The sequence below is a fragment of the Dama dama genome, chromosome 25 (genome assembly GCF_033118175.1).
Source record: "Dama dama isolate Ldn47 chromosome 25, ASM3311817v1, whole genome shotgun sequence".
NCBI classification, from domain to species: Eukaryota; Metazoa; Chordata; class Mammalia; order Artiodactyla; family Cervidae; genus Dama; species Dama dama.
The window spans coordinates 16,234,218-16,252,556 of NC_083705.1; the positions used below are offsets into that span (position 1 = coordinate 16,234,218).

The 18,339-nt window shown below is 41.2% G+C and overlaps 1 protein-coding gene across 10 annotated transcripts in view; it reads right to left on the minus strand.

Moving 5' to 3' along the window:
- ARHGEF28 (Rho guanine nucleotide exchange factor 28) overlaps positions 1-18,339 on the minus strand; it is a 323,435-nt gene that overhangs the window by 161,298 nt on the left and 143,798 nt on the right. For all 10 annotated transcript variants that reach the window (XR_009690541.1, XR_009690540.1, XM_061129550.1 and 7 more), the window contains exons 5-7: positions 11,409-11,592; positions 7,873-8,053; positions 2,457-2,529 (exon numbers count right to left, since the gene is read on the minus strand). Coding sequence is in view for 8 of the 10 variants with exons in the window: in XM_061129550.1 (XP_060985533.1) it covers positions 2,457-2,529; positions 7,873-8,053; positions 11,409-11,592 (438 nt within the window). In the remaining 2 variants the exon portion in view is untranslated. The remainder of the gene's footprint in view (positions 1-2,456; positions 2,530-7,872; positions 8,054-11,408; positions 11,593-18,339) is intronic.

Sequence of the window (18,339 nt, forward strand, 5' to 3'; positions counted from 1 at the left end):
TCTTTAAATAGTAAAAATATACAATAGCAAAAACATCTTCTACTATTGTGATTATGTAACTACTACGTGATATCATTGTATCATGATTGGTCAACAGAAAACAATAGAATTCTATATCACTAAAACTACCATTTAATACAGAAACCTGTAATCACTTTTTAAATTCAGACGCATAATAGAATTACCTTGGAATTTCTTGAAAAATACAAATGCCTAAATATTGTTGTTTTTCTCCAAAACTCTAGATGTCTTTCTAATGAGCAGCCATGTTTAAAAACAACTAGACTATATGATGATCGCTTACTTTTATTTAGTTTGCTTCACTTTTTCTATTTCATATTCAGTGCTCCCATTTCATCATGTTTCCCAATTTCTCTTTTTGTTGTTGTTGTTGTTCTTTCTCAAGCCCTTATCAAAAGTAGTAGAAAAGCTTTTGTATACATATGTGCATACAGTATGTATAATATAATGTATATTTTAGGAAATTTATAAATTTTTGACTAGCTAGAAAAATTATGACATTTTGATTCCTCTTATTTGATAAATAGGAATACTAGATTTCTAATTTATATTCACTCAAAACTTTGATATAGTTCCATGTATTTGGCATCTAGTATTACTGCTAAAAGTCTAGAAAATTTATTATCTTAGTGATTTTTAAAAAGTGTGAATAAGGCCTGAAACTTCTAATCCAATTCTGAGAATATAAAAAAGTACTACACTGTAAAAAAAAAAAAAAAAAAAACAGGAAGTTATCTGTATTTTATTAAGTAAAGTACAGATTTTATTCAAATTTCACAAAATTTTATGCTAGTGCCTGTTATTTGTTTTCATACATTATTCAAGACTCTATTTAACTGCACTAAGCAGCTTCAGCTGCATGCAACAAATTCTGATAGACTCTTTTCATTTTTATTCTATTACAAATATTTTCTAATGTTCCCTGTTACGGCTTCTTAGATACACCCATCATTTAAAAGTGGACATTTAATTTCCAAATACATGGGATTTTCTTTAAAATATCTTTAATATTAATTTCTCTTTTGATACTAACGTCTCATTTAAATGCTTTCTCTGCAATCACTTTCTGTGTTTTTCTCATTCTAACTTTACTGAGTCTTTCAATGTCTAAGTCAAAGAGCTCTCTTCGTAAATGTCACATTACACTTGAAAATATGTGGATTATTTACAGATATCTTTTGATGTTGATTTCCAACATAATTCCACAGTGATAAGAGAATAGACTCTATATTATTTCAATACCTCTAGACCATGAAATTTTTGCACCTTGTTTCATGTTCCTGGATATGTTCCAGTGTCTCTGAGTTTACAGTCTCTGGGAATTTGAATAGAACTTGTATCCTACTATTGCATGAAAACTGTATAAATCTTAATTATGTTGAATTGGTTCATAGTGCTTTTCAGGTCTGCTATATACTTCTACTTCTCTGTATAGTCATTCTATTAATTTTTGAGAGTTTGATATTGAAACTCCAACTAAAAATCTTAATTTATCTACTTAAAAAACAATTGTAATATATAACAGAACCATATGCAACCTTATTCTGTACGTTCCAAGTCTCCTGTAAATGGGTTATCATACTTTCATAACTAAAAAAAAAGAGATTTTTTTTTTTAAACTGGACTTGTCACTAGGACTTGCCAACAGATCAGATCTACTTGTATGTGTTAAAGTGGAAAGAACCTAAACTGAAGTAGAGATCACATGCCCTAATAAGGTGCCAAGTTGTAGAAAACAAGAAAGTATCATATTCCTACAAACAAGCTGGATGTTACATGCAAGTGTACCGTCAACACGACTCCCCGTTATGATGTGGAACAGGGTAGTGAGGATGTGTTTTTAAACACACACCTCTTGCTGTGGACACCCACCTCGAGCAGATTTGGACATTCAGCCTCTGAAGCATCATCAGCAATGTGAACCACTGTGCAGAACAACCTGGGCTGGGCGGGGCCGCCTGTACCCTGAAGACTACTCAGCACCCCTCACCACTCACCTCTACACATCAGCGGAGCTCCCCAGACCCCACGACAATCAGGACACCCTCACAAGCTCCATCCTATAGGACCCACTCGCCCAGTGCAGAGCAGAGGCTCCACAGTGGTGGAGTGAGCTGGAGAACAGGAGAGTGACGGAGGACGGAAGGGAACAGACTGACCTCGGTAACGAGGGGAATGCCCTCTGCGTGTCAGGAGAGGTCCCCAAGCACTGTGGGAGGAAACCAGTACATGCTAACTGAATAAAAAGTGGAAACACACAGTACCTTTGATCAGTGCTGCTGGAGGAACTCTGGGCCCTGCTGCCCCAGAGCACCCTACTCTTGCCTCCGAGTCCATCGGCTCCTGCTCTCCTCCTCCACACACTTCAACTCCCAGTTGACTAACAAATCCTGAGTACTTTCTGAGCTCCCCAGGTGGGGAAGGAGCATGCATACCTCCTTCAGTTTCCGCAGCCCTGGAGGGCACATCTGGTTTCTCCTCTGACGTGGTTTCTAGCTCTTCAAGAGCCTAAGAAAGGCAGGAAAAAAAAAAAAAAAATCAGTGAAAGCCGTTTGAGGCTTTAGATATGCAGCAAGAAATGCAGATCACAATTCAGAATCTGAGAGGTGAAACAGCCAGAGGCAAAGCCAGGGGAGGTGAGGGCAGATAGGGTGTCAGGGAACATGAAACAGCAGCCCGCATGACGCTAGAGATGGTGGAAGGAACCCGAGACGAGGGCCAAAACTGTCTCCACCAGTGGTTCTCACTGCTTCCCCGGATCACAACACCAGAAGGTTCTCAGGAGCATGAGATATGAACCAAAAGGGGGACAGAGAAGAGCAAAGCTTGAAATCAGTAAGAGGAGCTGCTGTTTTACACATCTGCCTACCTAGACTCCCATCCACACCCTAAGACACAGGGATCGGGGCCTGGAGAGCGGGGGGGAAACTCTCATACAGAGAGGACCGCTGATACAAGGAGGACCCAGGATGGGCACAGGCAGCATCAGGCTGTGCCTGGCCGAGACGGGGTCATGAGCCGTGGATAGAATCAGGTTACCCTTACAGCCCTCTGTACTTCCTTTTCAGATGGATTCCACATAGTCAATGAAAATGTGAAGAGACAGAATTATGCGTTGATGTGTCAAAAACTATCCAAGCCTGCATCAGCACATGTTCCAAAACAAATACACGGGCGAACTGGGGCAGGCAATCCTCCAGCTGACAGAGACCCCTAAACCACCCTCCACCCTCTGCCGCGGGCATGTTTCTCAGCTCAGTGCATCACGGGCTTACTCATGACTATGTCAGAACATCCGGCGGCCAGAGCAAAAAGAACAGGAAAATATACATAATTGACCCAATCACAAAGAGGCAGGGAACAAGCAGTCCCCAGTCACCCAGCCTCTGTGGCTATTACCTGTCCCTAGCCTGACTCCCAGGACACACTACTCACTCTTTTAGGGCCCATGATGGAATGAAAGGATGGACCAGAGCAGGTATGTCTGGGGAAGTACCAAGGAGATGACAAGATGAGGGAAAGCGTTAGTTGCTAAATTATGCCCTGCTGTTTGCAACCCCATGGAATGTAGCCCGCCAAGCTCCTCTGTCCATAGGATTATCCAGGCAAAAATACTGGAGTGAATAGCCATCCCCTTCTTCAGGGGACCCTCCCAACTGGACCCAGGACTCTTGCATTGCAGCCAGATTCCTTACCGTCTGGGCCACCGGGGAAGCCTGACAGGATGAGTACCTTGGGTTAACAGAGGACTGACTGCACGGGTTCAAGGCCAAAGACAGCCACTGACTCCATGTGTTTACCTGGAGGTCATCCTTAACCTCCAAACCCTAGTCTCAAAGGCAACTGGCAAGTCTATGCAAAAATGACCGCAGGCAATGCTGGTTTCTTATTACAAAATAAGGAAATACTTTTTTAGATGGGATGTATTAAAACTTAATTTTTATTCTCGCGAGTAATTGTGGTTACAACTTCAGAACACTTACATTTCCCAGCCATCTTATATATTCATTTTAGCCAAGTTCTAAAACTAAATAATCAGCATTCAATTAACATTAAAAACTTTGTTATGTGGAAAGAACAAAAACATGATTAAAGATAGAGCTAATATTCTGCCTACTATTTAATTTCCTAACAACTACCTTTACACTTTGGATATTTAACACAAACCTGTCATTTTCAGTATTTAATATTTATTGCAAATGATCAGTCTACCAGTGTCAGCTATAATATCACGTAATAACATGAATCTGTTACAACTCAGAACAAGGATTGCTTCTGAATGGGATCGCCATCACCTGCACAGGTCTTGTATCCTGTAGAGCAAACTCAGGTTTCTGCAGCAGGTTTTATTGTCGTCGTGCTAGAAGGCTGCAGATAACTGAGTGATGCCTGAACCCAGACACGGACGCTGCCTCGAGAACAAATGAGTCTCTCAAAGCAAAGTCACTGTCTATAGCTATTACATAAAAACAGACTTTTAGATGTCTAAGATTTAATAAATAAATATTTCATTACACTACATATAATTTCACATGTTAACCTAAATTGTAAAACTTTAGTGGGGACAACCTATATGATGATCACTACCTGCTTACATTTACCTGGACTTGTCCAACTGACTATAAATGAGATGCTCCCACAACCCCTCCTTGTGTTCAACTGATTCACTAGAGCAGCTCACAGAACATAGAAACATTTTACTTACTAGCTTCCAGGTTTATTATAAGAGAAAATAACTTATAATGATATAAGAGAATACATGGTAACTCTAATATATAGCTATATATATATAAGGGAATATAACTCAGGAATAACCAGATGGAAGAGATGTACAGGGCAGGGTCTGAGGAAAGGGCATGGGGTTTCCATGCCACTCCAGGCAGGCCAGTCACCCAGCACTTCCAACCAGTTCCCCAACTGGAAAGATCTCCAAATCCAGTCCTCTGGGGTTTTAATGAAGGCTTGCTTTATTAAGAAGGCATGCTAGATTAAATTTTTGTCCTTGGGTGATGAAACTCTATCTTCAGGTCCTTTCCCCTCCCTGGAGGTCAAGGAGGTAGGACTAAAAGTGGGTGGGTCTCATGGTAACTAGCCCCTATCCAGGGTAACTAGCCCCTATCCATCCCTAAGTGCTTTCCTAAAGTCGCCATATTAACATAATAACAACAACAAAACACACATTTATCTGCTCAACATTTAGGAAATCCCAAAGGTCTGGAGAGCTATGAGCCAAGAACCATGGACTGAGACCAAATACATTTCTTACTGTAAGTTATGACATCACAATTTCCGGAAGAACCTCGGCCTCATTCCCAGCCTCCCTATGCACCACCCAACCAACAGGTCAGGGCAGGAAGGATTAAAAAAAGGGATGCTGATACTTGGAACACAAGGCCATCCCACTGCAATGGATTCTTCTTTTACCAAGTGTTTTCCATAAAATGAAAATCTCTGATGCACTGGAAAGTAACCTTCAGTTAGTCTTTGTTATAGCATAATAATCCACTACAGTCAGTTATTAAAGCATCTAGATTTACCCATCCTGAATCTCACAAAGTCATCAGTAAAAATAATCTCAAGTAGGTTATGAGAAATTACGAATCTGACTTAAGAAGTTGGAGGTTTTTATGATGAAAGAAATGTCCAGAATTCTGGCTCTCCTCGGAGCACGCTCTCGCCTTGTAGGAGCTTGGTGGTCCTGCTGTGGTCCGAGTGTCCCCTCTGAGGACACACATATTGCTGAGCTCTGCCCCTGTGAAGCTGCAGGGAGAGGAACTCACCCTGAGCAAGGCTGCTGGGCCAGGCCCAGCCTCAGTCCGTACAGAAAATCCACCCCTGGGGCTTGGGTGAGAAGCCATGGAAATAGCTGAGGGCTTCTGCATATTTAAAAGTACCCTTAAGCACAATGAGGAAATACCATAGGCCAGAAAATTATACACTAAACTCCTTGGAAGGAAAGTTATGACCAACCTAGACAGCATATTAAAAAGCAGAGACATTACTTTGTCAACAAAGGTCCATCTAGTCAAGGATATGGTTTTTCCAGTGGTCATGTATGGCTATGAGAGTTGGACTATAAAGAAAGCTGAGTGCCAAAGAACTGATGCTTTTGAACTGTGGTGTTGGAGAAGACTCTTGAGAGTCCCTTGGACTGCAAGGAGATCTAACCAGTCCATCCTAAAGGAGATTAGTCCTAGGTGTTCATTGGAAGGTCTGATGTTGAAGCTGAAGCTCCAATATTTTGGCCACCTGATGTGAAGAGCTGACTCATTTGAAAAGACCCTGATGCTGGGAAAGATTGAGGGCAGGAGGAGAAGGGGACAACAGAGGATGAGATGGTTGGAGGACATCACGGACTCAATGGACATGAGTTGGAGTAAACTCCGGGAGTTGGTGATGGATAGGGAGGCCTGGCGTGCTGCGGTTCATGGGGTCGCAAAGAGTCAGATACAACTGAGCGACTGAACTGAACTGAACTGAAACTCCCTAAACGCAGCAAACAAAGGTAGTTCACACTCTGAAGAGCGTGTTTCATTTTTAATTGTTTAAAAAAAAAACCCTATATGGAGAAAGCAGTAATCATTGCTATATAATATTTATGGTTAAATCTTTTGGGCTTTCCCAGTAGCTCAGCGGTAAAGAATCCGCCTGCCAATGTCGGGGCCACAAGAGCCACAGGAGATGTGGGTTTGATCCCTGCATTGGGAAGATTGCCTGGAGGAGGAAATGGCAACCCACTCCAGTATGCTTGCCTGGAGAATTCCACGGACAGAGAAGCCTGGCAAGCTACAGACTGGGGTCAGACAAGTCAGATGCACCTGAGCATGAATTAAAAAAAAAAAAAAAAAAAGAAACTCCCTAAACTCAACAAACAGAGGTAGTTTATACTCTGAAGAGCATGTTTCATTTTAATTGTTAATAAAACCCTATATGGAGTAAGTTATAAGCTTTGTATATAATATTTATGGTTAAATCTTTCATTTAGTTATATAAAGCAAACATTTTACAAAAGTCAAAACTGATAACAGTTTTCTAAAACTGTTTACTTTGTAAAGCCTAAACTGTCATGAAACTGGTGCTTTTTTTTGGTGGTGCTTATTAATGGATGCGCTTGGGAAGACTGGGGGTTGGGAGGTTGCCAGAGGGTGTCACACATTCTGGTGAGTAAATCCTTTATACCTGTGAGCACTAGCAACCAGACTGACTGAAGCCCTTATAAAAAGAACATTCTGCTTAATAATAATTAAAATATATAAATCTGTTTTCTAAGGTTTGAAATTTGACCCAAAAAATAATAATAATGAAGACAAAACATTTTAAACCTAAGGTGGGCATGCTATAATAACACTCAAAGCTGATGTTTGGGTGATGGTGGGAGGGGGGAAAATATCTTTGAAAAAGTACTAGTCTCAAGTTGCCAGGCCCCATTCAAGAAGAAGTTGTACACTGAAACAAAGGCTTAACTATATCTGAGTCTTAAGAAATCCCAGAAGAAGGTATTATTCATGTAAAATAACCCTAAAGGCAACTGCTTTAGATAAGAACGATAATATAATCGGTAAATTAATAGCAAATATCCAACTTTAGAATATTAAAATTCAACATCAGTGATGCTGGCTCATGAAAAGTAAAGGGAACAATATTATACAAATGACTACTGCCAAAATATTATATAATAATCTTCATTCTACTGGTGTAACAGTTTCCAATTCCATGTCCCTCCAAGTCCCATTGGAAAAAAACAAAGTGCTATCTCTCAAAAAAAAATACCGTTCCCCAGATAACTGGTTTGCTGTCTGAACTCCCAAAAAGCATGAGTTATTATCTTATACCACAATAAAGGGTACAAACCTTGATGAGAAAGGCTCTATCCCAAAAGTATTTTCTGAAGAGTTTAATATCTGCCTCCAGCAAATGTTCGGCTGTGTGGTTAAGCGTCAGGGTCAGGGTTTCTGATGAGTGAATATACAGCAGAGAGGCATCTTCGCTGAGCTGCAGGCGGGAGAAACCTGGGGAACGTCTGCCCTGGAAGCTGAAACACCAAAAGTCAAAACCCACAATCACAGTGCCCCTCATCAGCCCTGATATTATGACAAACCCACTGGCCGAACAATCCACAAAAGCTTCCTACTGAAAATAGGTACAGAAGACCATATAAACACATCCTAATAAAGCCATTTTTGTTTTCCCACCTAGAGAAGTCATCAGTTGAAAAGCTGCTCACATATATTATATACTTAAAAGAGTTACATAATTAATGCAACAGTACTGACTTGTAAACATAGGGCTTTACCTCAATATTTCATTCTCCTTTTAATCTGAAAAGATGCCTCTGGCCTTCATGGCACCACATGTAGTAGAACAAATCAGCTGGCAGCTGAGGGTTTATTAGGTGATTACAGTGGAAAACAGATATGATCTCTAGGGAGAATGGTGAGGTTTGGATGTTACAAACAAGATATTCATAACACACTGGTCCACTGCTGTAAATCATTTCCTCATGCAAATAAAAACGTGCGTAAGTTTGATCATGTTGATTTCTTGAAATCACTCATAGACAAAGGAACAATATCCTCAAACTAAATTCTGAGTATCAGCTTATTTTCTGTTGTGGCAGAGAACAACTGCACGTTCATTATTATTAGCTCTATGTAGGCTTCTCAGTTAGAGTCACAATATTCTGGATGGTCTATAGGTCAATAAAGAGGGGTCAGGAGGGAGATGCTGGTGCTCCCAGGTAACAGCCCACCTCAGCGTGTTGCCACAGCACACACAGCTCCCAGGTCCTTCCGTTCACAGAACTAGCTCTATGCCTCTCTCCTCTCCTTCCATGACATCACTTTGCCAATGAATATTTGCATATTTGCAAAATTATAGTATAGTTCCAACCACATCAATGTCTCCATCACATGGCATGACAGATCCATTAAGAACACTCTTACTCTAAGATTTGGAGCATCTCTCCACACTCTTGACATAATTACTGGCAGGGACTTTAGAATCTTCTAGAAAACAACTCCCCTTGCTAACAGCAAGCCACTGAAGTGAATAATTCAGCCTAAGCAATAAGAGTCTTGTAATTAATTTAGAAAATGGAAGCTCCATCACATAATCAGAATTTAGCTTACAGTCTACTCCTAATCCCATCATGAATGAATTTATTAGATGAGAAAACATTTAATTTTAGTTTTATTGACATATAGCTAATTTACAATGTTGTGTTAGTTTCAGGCATATAGCAAAGTGATCCAGTTATACATATATTCATTCTTTTTTAATTCTTTTCTCTTATAGGTTATCACAGAGCATATCTGTGCTATATAGCAGGTCCTCTTTGATCATCTCTTATATATAATAGTAGGCATGTGTTCACCCCAAGCTCTCACTCACCACAACGCTTCCCCTTTGATAACCATAAATTTGTTTTCAATATCTGTAAATCTGTTTCTGCTTTGTAAGTAAGTTCATTTGTATCATTTAAAATTAGATTCCACATATGGATGATTGATATTTGTCTGATTCACTTCACTTAGGATGATGACCTCTAGATGCATCCATGTTGTGGCAAAAGGCATCATTTCATTCTTTTTTATGTTAGAGTAATATTCCATTGTGTGTGTGTGTGTACACACATTTATATACACACACATATATATGTATATATATATACCCCATATGTTCTCTGTCCATTCTTTCGTCAGTGGATATGTATGTTGCTTCCGTATCTTGACCACTGTAAACAGTGCTGCTATGAACAGTCAGGTGCATATACCTTTTTAGTTTATGTTTTTCTCTGGATATGTGCCCAGAAATAGAATTACGAGATCATACAGTAACTCTGTTTTCAGTTTTTTAAGGAACCTCCACACTGTTCTCCATAGAAGTTGTACCAATTTACATTCCCACCAACAGCGTAGGAAGGTTCATTTTTCTCGACACCCTATTCAGCATTCATTGTTTGTGGACATTTGATAATGGCCATTCTGACCAGTATGAAGTGATACCTCATTGTACTTTTTATTTGCATTTCTCTGATAATTACAGATGTTGAGCATCTTTTCATGTGCTTTTTGGACAGCTGTATGTTTTCTTTGGAGAAATGTCTATTTAAATCTTCTGCCCATTTTTTGATCAGGTTGTTTGCTTTTATTGACACAGAGGATGTGTAAACTTTTAAAATACATATCATCTTCTGGTCTGGGACACAATAGAAAGATACAAAGCTGCCAAACACAAAGAAGTGATGCACCAAGTCCTCAGTGTAACCCTAAACTATCCACAATGACAAGGTCAAGGAAGTGGTCCTGCCTTGCCCTTTTCAGGTAAAGAAAGTGTGGTCGTGGTAGAGCAAAGACAAGGGCAATTCCATGAGGATGGGCTCTTTCCTTAGCTGGTGTTCATTTGACCAAGTGAGAACAAAAATAGAAAGTTGTGACTTCAACATCTACTTGGGTAGCATAAACCATCAATTAATTACAATGAGTTCCATGGGCCAAATGAAAAGAACCAGTCCATGAAGACAAACCATGTAATAACAGTGATAATATTTAATATTTATGTAATACTTTGCAATATTCATTGCTGCTTCCCATGCTAAGTCATGCTTCCACATGCTAAGTCAAGGAAATCATTGTATATGATTCCTCTAATCATAAGTAAATACTAATAATAATGACCAATCTGAACCATTCTAAGTAACAAACATTGAAAATGTTGGTATCATCCTCAAAACAGAGGACTTTACATTTGACAAATTATTTCACTTCCATTATTTCTAGATCCTACTAACCAGCCCATTGGCTACATAGTATCTTAGGGTTTGTTATTCACTGATTCAACAAAAACTTACTGTCTTTCAATGAATGTATATGCTGAACACAGCAGGTAAAACGGAAATAAGTTTCAGTTCCCAAATGATTTAGAATGGAGACATATATGAATTAAATGATGATTACATATAAAGTCATAAATTATGATATATATTATAAATTAATAATTATAGTCATGATTAACACTTTAATCATAATCATAAAAGATCAGAATATAGAAGGCCTCTCTGAAGAAGCGACACTTAAACTAATGAAAGATAAGTCAGGGTTAGGCTAGTGTTTCCCAACATATTTTTTCTTACTGTAGCCACTTCCCCCACCATGGAGCCTTTTAAGAGACTTTTCCTGACTCCCCCTCCCCCATGAAATGTGAATACCAAATATAACTCTATATCTGTTTATATGTGATGTGTATATCTATACTTTATACATGGAAACTAATGGTAAACTATAAACCAAATGTTAGCTTGTGGCTTGGTTATCTTTAATTTTTCCATAATACTTGGAAGATCTTATAGAAGTAGACTGAGAGAGAATCTATCAAGCAGCCAAACTCACTTTGTGATGTCTTCAACCAGCTTGGAGTATCCGCCACATAAGGCTAAGTCTAATGGTGTGGCACCCTCCTCGTTGGGCAAAGTCAGGGCCTGGACTCCCCCAGGGAGACATAGGAGGAGCTGGGAAAGCTTAGTGAGGCCCCATCTCACAGCCAGGTGCAGAAGAGACTCCCTAGGCAGGGAAACTGAAAAGAAAAGACATGCGGCATTATTAATAGTGCCTCCATTTAAAAAGTTTATCTTACATATTTTCTCCAAGAGATTGTCAGAGTAAGAACAGTAACAGTAAGCGTGGAAGAGCTGGCAGGAACAATCAAAAACATCTGATCCAAAAACCTCGTTTTGCAGACGTGGAAAGGTCAATGACCTGTGCCAGGCCAGGCAGGCATTGGAGCCAGCTTTGCTCATCACTGGTCCAATGCTGTTCTACCCACCACGGGGCACGTTCACCTTCCACTCATGTTCAGTGAAGCGATCTGGGGAAAACAAGCGCTAGGAGAAGACCATCTTTCGGAAACAGACATCATCAACTTCCTGAGGTGTTCTCTAAGGAGATGCTGACCCTGGCAGGACAGGCTAATGGGGCCATGAGTGTCAGGGAGCCTTCATTTCCACCTTTTATCCTCAGAGGTGCTCCTCCCCACTCAACAGCTGGGGCAGAAATGGAATCTAAGTCCATGGCCTCTCTCAGACATCAGGGAGATACTTTTACCCATCTACTAGATTCTTGGGATTGTTTCAATGTTGCCAAAGCTACATATACCTCTGTGTGTGTGTGTCTGTGTGTGTACTCAGTTGTGCTCAGCCGTGTCCAACTCTTTGTGACACCATGGACTGTAGCCCACAGCTCCTCTGTCCACCAGAACTTTCCTTAAAAAGCTTGACCTGTGCCTCTTCATGTGCCCCTTGACACGGGGGCTCTTGCCTGGTCTATGTCTGGGTTTTCACTGCTGGTGTTTGCCACTGTGTCTTATGGTTGTTTCCTGACTGTGTCCTCTTATAGGCTGAGGGGATCCTGGAAGTTTTTATTGCTAACACTTAGCATAGTATATGGGCTTCCAAGGTGGCTCAGTTCAGTTCAGTTCAGTTCAGTTGCTCAGTCGTGTCCGACTCTTTGAGACCCCATGGACTGCAGTACGCCAGGCCTCCTTATCCATCACCAACTTCTGGAATTTACTCAAACTCATGTCCACTGAGTCCATGCTGCCATACAACCATCTCATCCTCTGTCATCCCCTTCTCCTCCCGCCTTCAATCTTTCCCAGCATCAGGGTCTTTTCAAATGAGTCAGTTCTTCACATCAGGTGGTCAAAGTATTGGAGTTTCAGCTTCAATATCAGTCCTCCAATGAACACCCAGGACTGATCTCCTTTAGGATGGACTGGTTGGATCTCCTTGCAGTCCAAGGGACTCTCAAGAGTCTTCTCCAACACCACAGTTCAAAAGCATCAATTCTTCAGCACTCAGCTTTCTTTAGAGTCCAATTCTCTCATCCATACATGACTACTAGAAAAACCACAGCCTTGACTAGACAGACTTTTGTTGGCAAAGTAATGTCTCTGCTTTTTAATATGCTGTCTAGGTTGGTCATATCTTTTCTTCCAAGGAGTAAGTGTCTTTTAAGTTCATGGCTGCAGTCACCATCTGCACTGATTTTGGAGCCCAAAAAAATAAAGTTTCTCACTGTTTCCCCATCTATTTCCCATGAAGTGATGGGACCAGATGCCATGATCTTAGTTTCCTGAATGTTGAGCTTTAAGCCAACTTTTTCACTCTCCTCTTTCACTTTCATCAAGAGGCTCTTTAGTTCTTCTTTGCTTTCTGCCATAAGGGCAGTAATGCTTTTAAGTAATGCTCAAAATTCTCCAAGCCAGGCTTCAGCAATACATGAACTGTGAACTTCCAGATGTTCAAGCTGGTTTTAGATAAGGCAGAGGAACCAGAGGTCAAATTGCCAACATCCACTGTATCACTGAAAAAGCAAGAGAGTTCCAGAAAAACATCTATTTCTGCTTTATTGCCTATATCAAAGCCTTTGACTATGTGGATCACCACAAAATGTGGAAAATTCTGAAAGAGATGGGAATACCAGACCACCTGACCTGCCTCTTGAGAAATTTGTATGCAGGTCAGGAAGCAACAGTTAGAACTGGACATGGAACAATAGACTGGTTCCAAATAGGGAAAGGAGTACATCAAGGCTGTATATTGTCACCCTCCTCATTTAACTTGTATGCAAAGTACATCCTGAGAAATGCTGGGCTGGATGAAGCACAAGCTGGAATCAAGATTGCTTGGAGAAATATCAATAACCTCAGATATGCAGATGATATCACCCTTATGGCAGAAAGCGAAGAAGAACTAAAGAGCCTCCAAGGTGGCTCAGTGGTAAAAAAAAAAAAAAAAAAAAAATCCTCCTGTAATCCAAGAGACAGGGTTCAATCCCTGGGCTGGGAAGATCCCCTGTAGAAGGAAATGGCAATCCACTCCAGTATTCTTGCCTGAAAAATCTCAAGGACAGAGGAGCCTGCTGAAGTCATTCAGTATTTATTGAGTTGAATGACAAGTGACTGTTAAAAATCTCAGTCATTTGTGTATGTTTAATTCATCTAATTTGTATAGAGTTTGTACACCGTATTTCTACTATGACTCAGTACCCGGAACACAGCTGGCCCATGATAAACATTACACTGGAAGCATGTAAAAGAATATACTTGTTTATATTTAGAAAAGCTAAGCCTATGAACTCTATAGACATCAAGACACACCTTAAAACACACGCAGTCTTAACAACTGAACGCAAAAATGCTAACATTCAAGATCTGTCGGAATAAGTTTAAAGTAAGGATCTGAGTTGCACATACCCTCCAGTTAAGTAATATTACTGACTGACTGTAATCGGAAAGAGATCCAGAGGATGCTGCCTCACCCTGGAGTGGAAAAGTGCCAGAGGATAGGACCTTATCTGTCTTTAATCCTAGCACAGTCCTAGCAAGTTATATGCTCTATAAATATTTGCTTGTTGAATGAATAAATGACCAATGGCTCTTTCCCTGATGAGTACCCATGATAGTCAGCTTTTAATACATGGCTACACATGCTCTTTGAAGCATCTATCATTCTTAGTTCTTCCTCTGATATCAATACCTCTTGACTAAAATCTATGAACCCAAACTACATACTCCCACACAGCTGGGACACTGAACACAAAATCTACTGATTTCTCCACCCAGCTTACTGTCTACACTAACATGATTTTGCTTCTCCGTTGTTTTCATTAGCATAACTGGAGTCCTGGAAGACTCCAGCCTAGGAAAAGATTGAATATTCATCATAAGACCTTCCTTCAAGGCATATCAAGGCTTGATTAGAAAGCATTGACAGTTTAAGCCCTAAAACCAATATTTAACCACTATACCATGATCTTGATCTAATCCTAATCAAACTCCCTTCCCTGCCACCACCCCCACCCCCCGCCATCACGCCTCCTCTGCATTTGAAAACTCTCATTAAAACAAACTTCCAGTTCTCAATAAATTCCAACCCTGTCTTCCCTCCTCAAGACGATGCTAAGGCCCACTGGAGGTGGGGTTCTCCCTCCTCAGGCCGGAAACCCAGCCTGGTCTTACCAGCAGCCTGTGCTGTTGCAGCCAGCATCCAACAAGATTCTAATTTGAAACAATCAGAAGGGAATACTCCATTGCACATGGGTCCAAAAGAAAACGGTTTAGCTTCCATTTTTCATTGGTTTACACTATTTCTACATGTAGATCAATGAGCATAAAGTCTTATAGTTCAAATTTGCAAATGTCACAGACTTCACTGTATGTGTGCTCCATCTTCCGTCTCTGTAACACAGCACAGAGCCTCCCTCCCACTCCAAGTGAAATGAGATCTGAAACATCCGAAAACAGACAAAGCAGTGTGCCCCCGCCAGGCAAGCTTCATATACCTGCTATCTTTCCAAGACTACCAAATAACTTATCTTTATTTTATCGTTTAACTTTTTGACTTTTAAACCCACTTAATTAGAAAGTAAGGTTTCTTACTCTTAACTGATTCCCAACAAGGCACGTTTGGTGACACTGACACTTTTTTCCCTTCTTAAATAATAATCAGCAAGAGACTTGTTAGGATCAGGTGACAACACACGCACATAAATACACACACAAGTACACTGCCCAGGGAGCCAGTCAGCACACAGCTACAGCCAGCCACCCTCGGATGGGGTGGCTCCGTCTCAGATCTCAGTCTGAACCTGGTGAGAAATGCCCATGCTTATATAGGATGCAATTTTTTCCCAAGAAAAATATGACCAAAAGGGAACATTTAAAATTTTCATGCTCCCTTTTAAAATCATAGCACTGATGAAGGCAGTGTGGTGTCAACCATTTAAGTGGTACTCCCTGTAGTGCCTGGAGCAAGGCCCTAAAATACCCTCAAACCTGACTGTGGTTCACTGTACCCACCCTGACTGAGGTGTGAGTGTGGAGAGAACTCGCGTCCTCCACCAGCGGAATCTGCCAGGCCTGTCCACTAAACCAGCCCTCTGTTCTCTCCTTTCCAGCGCCATCTGTTACCAACCAGAGCTCCTGGCCTCCCCCAGTAAATAGAAATTGACTAAAAGTCAGACAAGAAATTCAGGCAAGGCTTTCCTGGCACCCCTGCTGCAGCAGAAGGGAGCGAGAATAAAGAACAGGTTCCCTTGCCTGCTCCTTCCCTGAGCGGAGTAGAGCTTGTTCCTTACACGGGGTGAGGGTGGGGATGAGTTCAGAGGATGGCTGATGGGTGGCTTAGGTGGTGTGCCCCCCCTCAGGTGGCGCTGCGTGCAGGAGGCAGGCACAGTATTCTGCTTTTGCTCCAGGCTCTTCAATAGTGGCAGTTGGGTTTTTCGGTCTCTGTGTATCTTTTGTCCAGAAACTGCCCCAAGTACGCACCCACCCAGTTAATTTTCATCCCAGAGAGCTTCTTTGCATGTTGTTGCTCGAGGAGAGGTGTGTCCAGGTGTAAGCATTGCAGCAAAGGGTCCCAGGATGTCTCGCACCCGCACACCGTGCTCATGGGCAAGGACAGCAGGCCTGGGGGGCTGAGTGCTCACTGTAGCCACTCTTTCTCTCTGAATCCACCTGCTTCCTGGGAAAATGGCAAGGCAGGGGGGAGAGAAGAGCGTCTGATGTTTGAAGGAAACAAAAAGCTGCCCAAAATGTGTTAAGAACAAGCTTTCACACTCAAAATAGGTGTTCAAAGCCCAGAATCAAGCAAAGAGCTTGAAATAGGAAACATCATGACATATATAAATAATTCTGCTTGTTACAGAGCTTCAGATACTTAATAGGAGTCAGGAAAACAAGCTGTGGAAAGGGGTTCTGCAATTTGGTAGACATGGAAGAGTTTAATTAAAATGAAGGTTTTTTTTTTTTTTAACCTGATAAATTTGTCTTTTCCTGCTTAGTTGGCGCCCAGAGTTATCTGAACTAATATAACTAAAACAGAATTACTAATAATTGCTCTAATGGAAAACATTAAAAGGTGTGACCTGTAACATGCCGGAAGCAAGATCACTCAGGCACAAAAAGGAACAGCAGGCTGCGACATTCAATCAACAGCCCCATCGCGGCATAAAGGGGGGCACCTCTGCCCCAGACAAGGTGAGAAGCACGAGGCCCACCCTTCCCCCTCTGCCACACCTCAGTTTCTCTTCCTGGCAAATGAGCCTGTCACAGCAAAGACCCAAGGTCCTAGAAAGAGTCATCCTTGCCCTGGCTTTTTGGGGATCAGGGATCTATGAAATATAGCACAGATTACAGATAACAGATCTGCAACACAGATCATACACCAGAGCACCTAAGGCACAAGAGCACAGGTGACCAGTTTGCTTGTTACTAAAGGGGGGTGCTTTTGTAGACTGTTCACTCCAAACTCGGGGCCATGATCACACCTACACGAGGTCTGACTATGCTTCTAAGGCAGCAGGAAATTCAGGTTGGAAGAATGAAAAATAAATTATCATGCCCTTAGGAACTCACATGCACTGCTAGAGGAAATGTGAACTGGCACATCCACTTTGGAAAACACAGTGGCATAATCCAATAAACTTGAAGACCCAATTATCATATGGCTAAGCAATTCCACTCCTACGTTTAAACCCCAGTGAGGACTGTGTTTTGTATGCACCAGGAAGCAGGCATAAAAATGTAAATGATCAAAAATAGAAGTGATCTTAATGTCTATCCATAATAGGGTAAGTTACAGTGTGAAAGTGAAAGTGAAGTCGCTCAGTCATGTTCGACTCTTTGCGACCCCATGGACTGTATGTAGCCTACCAGGTTCCTCCATCCATGGGGTTTTCCAGGCAAGAACACTGGAGTGGGTTGCCATTTCCTTCTCCAGGAGATCTTCCCAACCCAGGGATTGAACCCAGGTCTCCCACATTGTAGGCAGGCGCTTTACCGTCTGAGCCACCAGGAAAGTTACAGTATAATAAAACACTAATATTCTAACAATAAAAATGAGTTGCACACTAATAGAGAAGAAACTAAGAAATATAATGCTGAGGGAGGAAGTCACAAAAGAATATACAGAATAAGTTTTAATTAATATGAAGTTTTTAAAAAAGTGAAAACTAAACCATATTATATATGAATACATGGGAGGTAAAACTATGAGAAAAAATAAGATAACGGTTACTCTAATAACACCTCTGAGGGTAAAGAGATGAATGTGGATAGGAAGGAGTGAGGGGCACTGGTATTACTGGGGTTCAGTGATGTCTGTAGGTCTCCTCCTCTCTCTCCGCATTTACCCCACAGAGCTGTGTTCAAGGCCTTCCTCAGAACAATTAAAGTTCTGGGGTGGGACTCAAGCATCCATCTCTTCTAAAGATTCCAAAGGGATCCTACAACCATTCAAAGCCAGGGTTGAGATCTGTTACT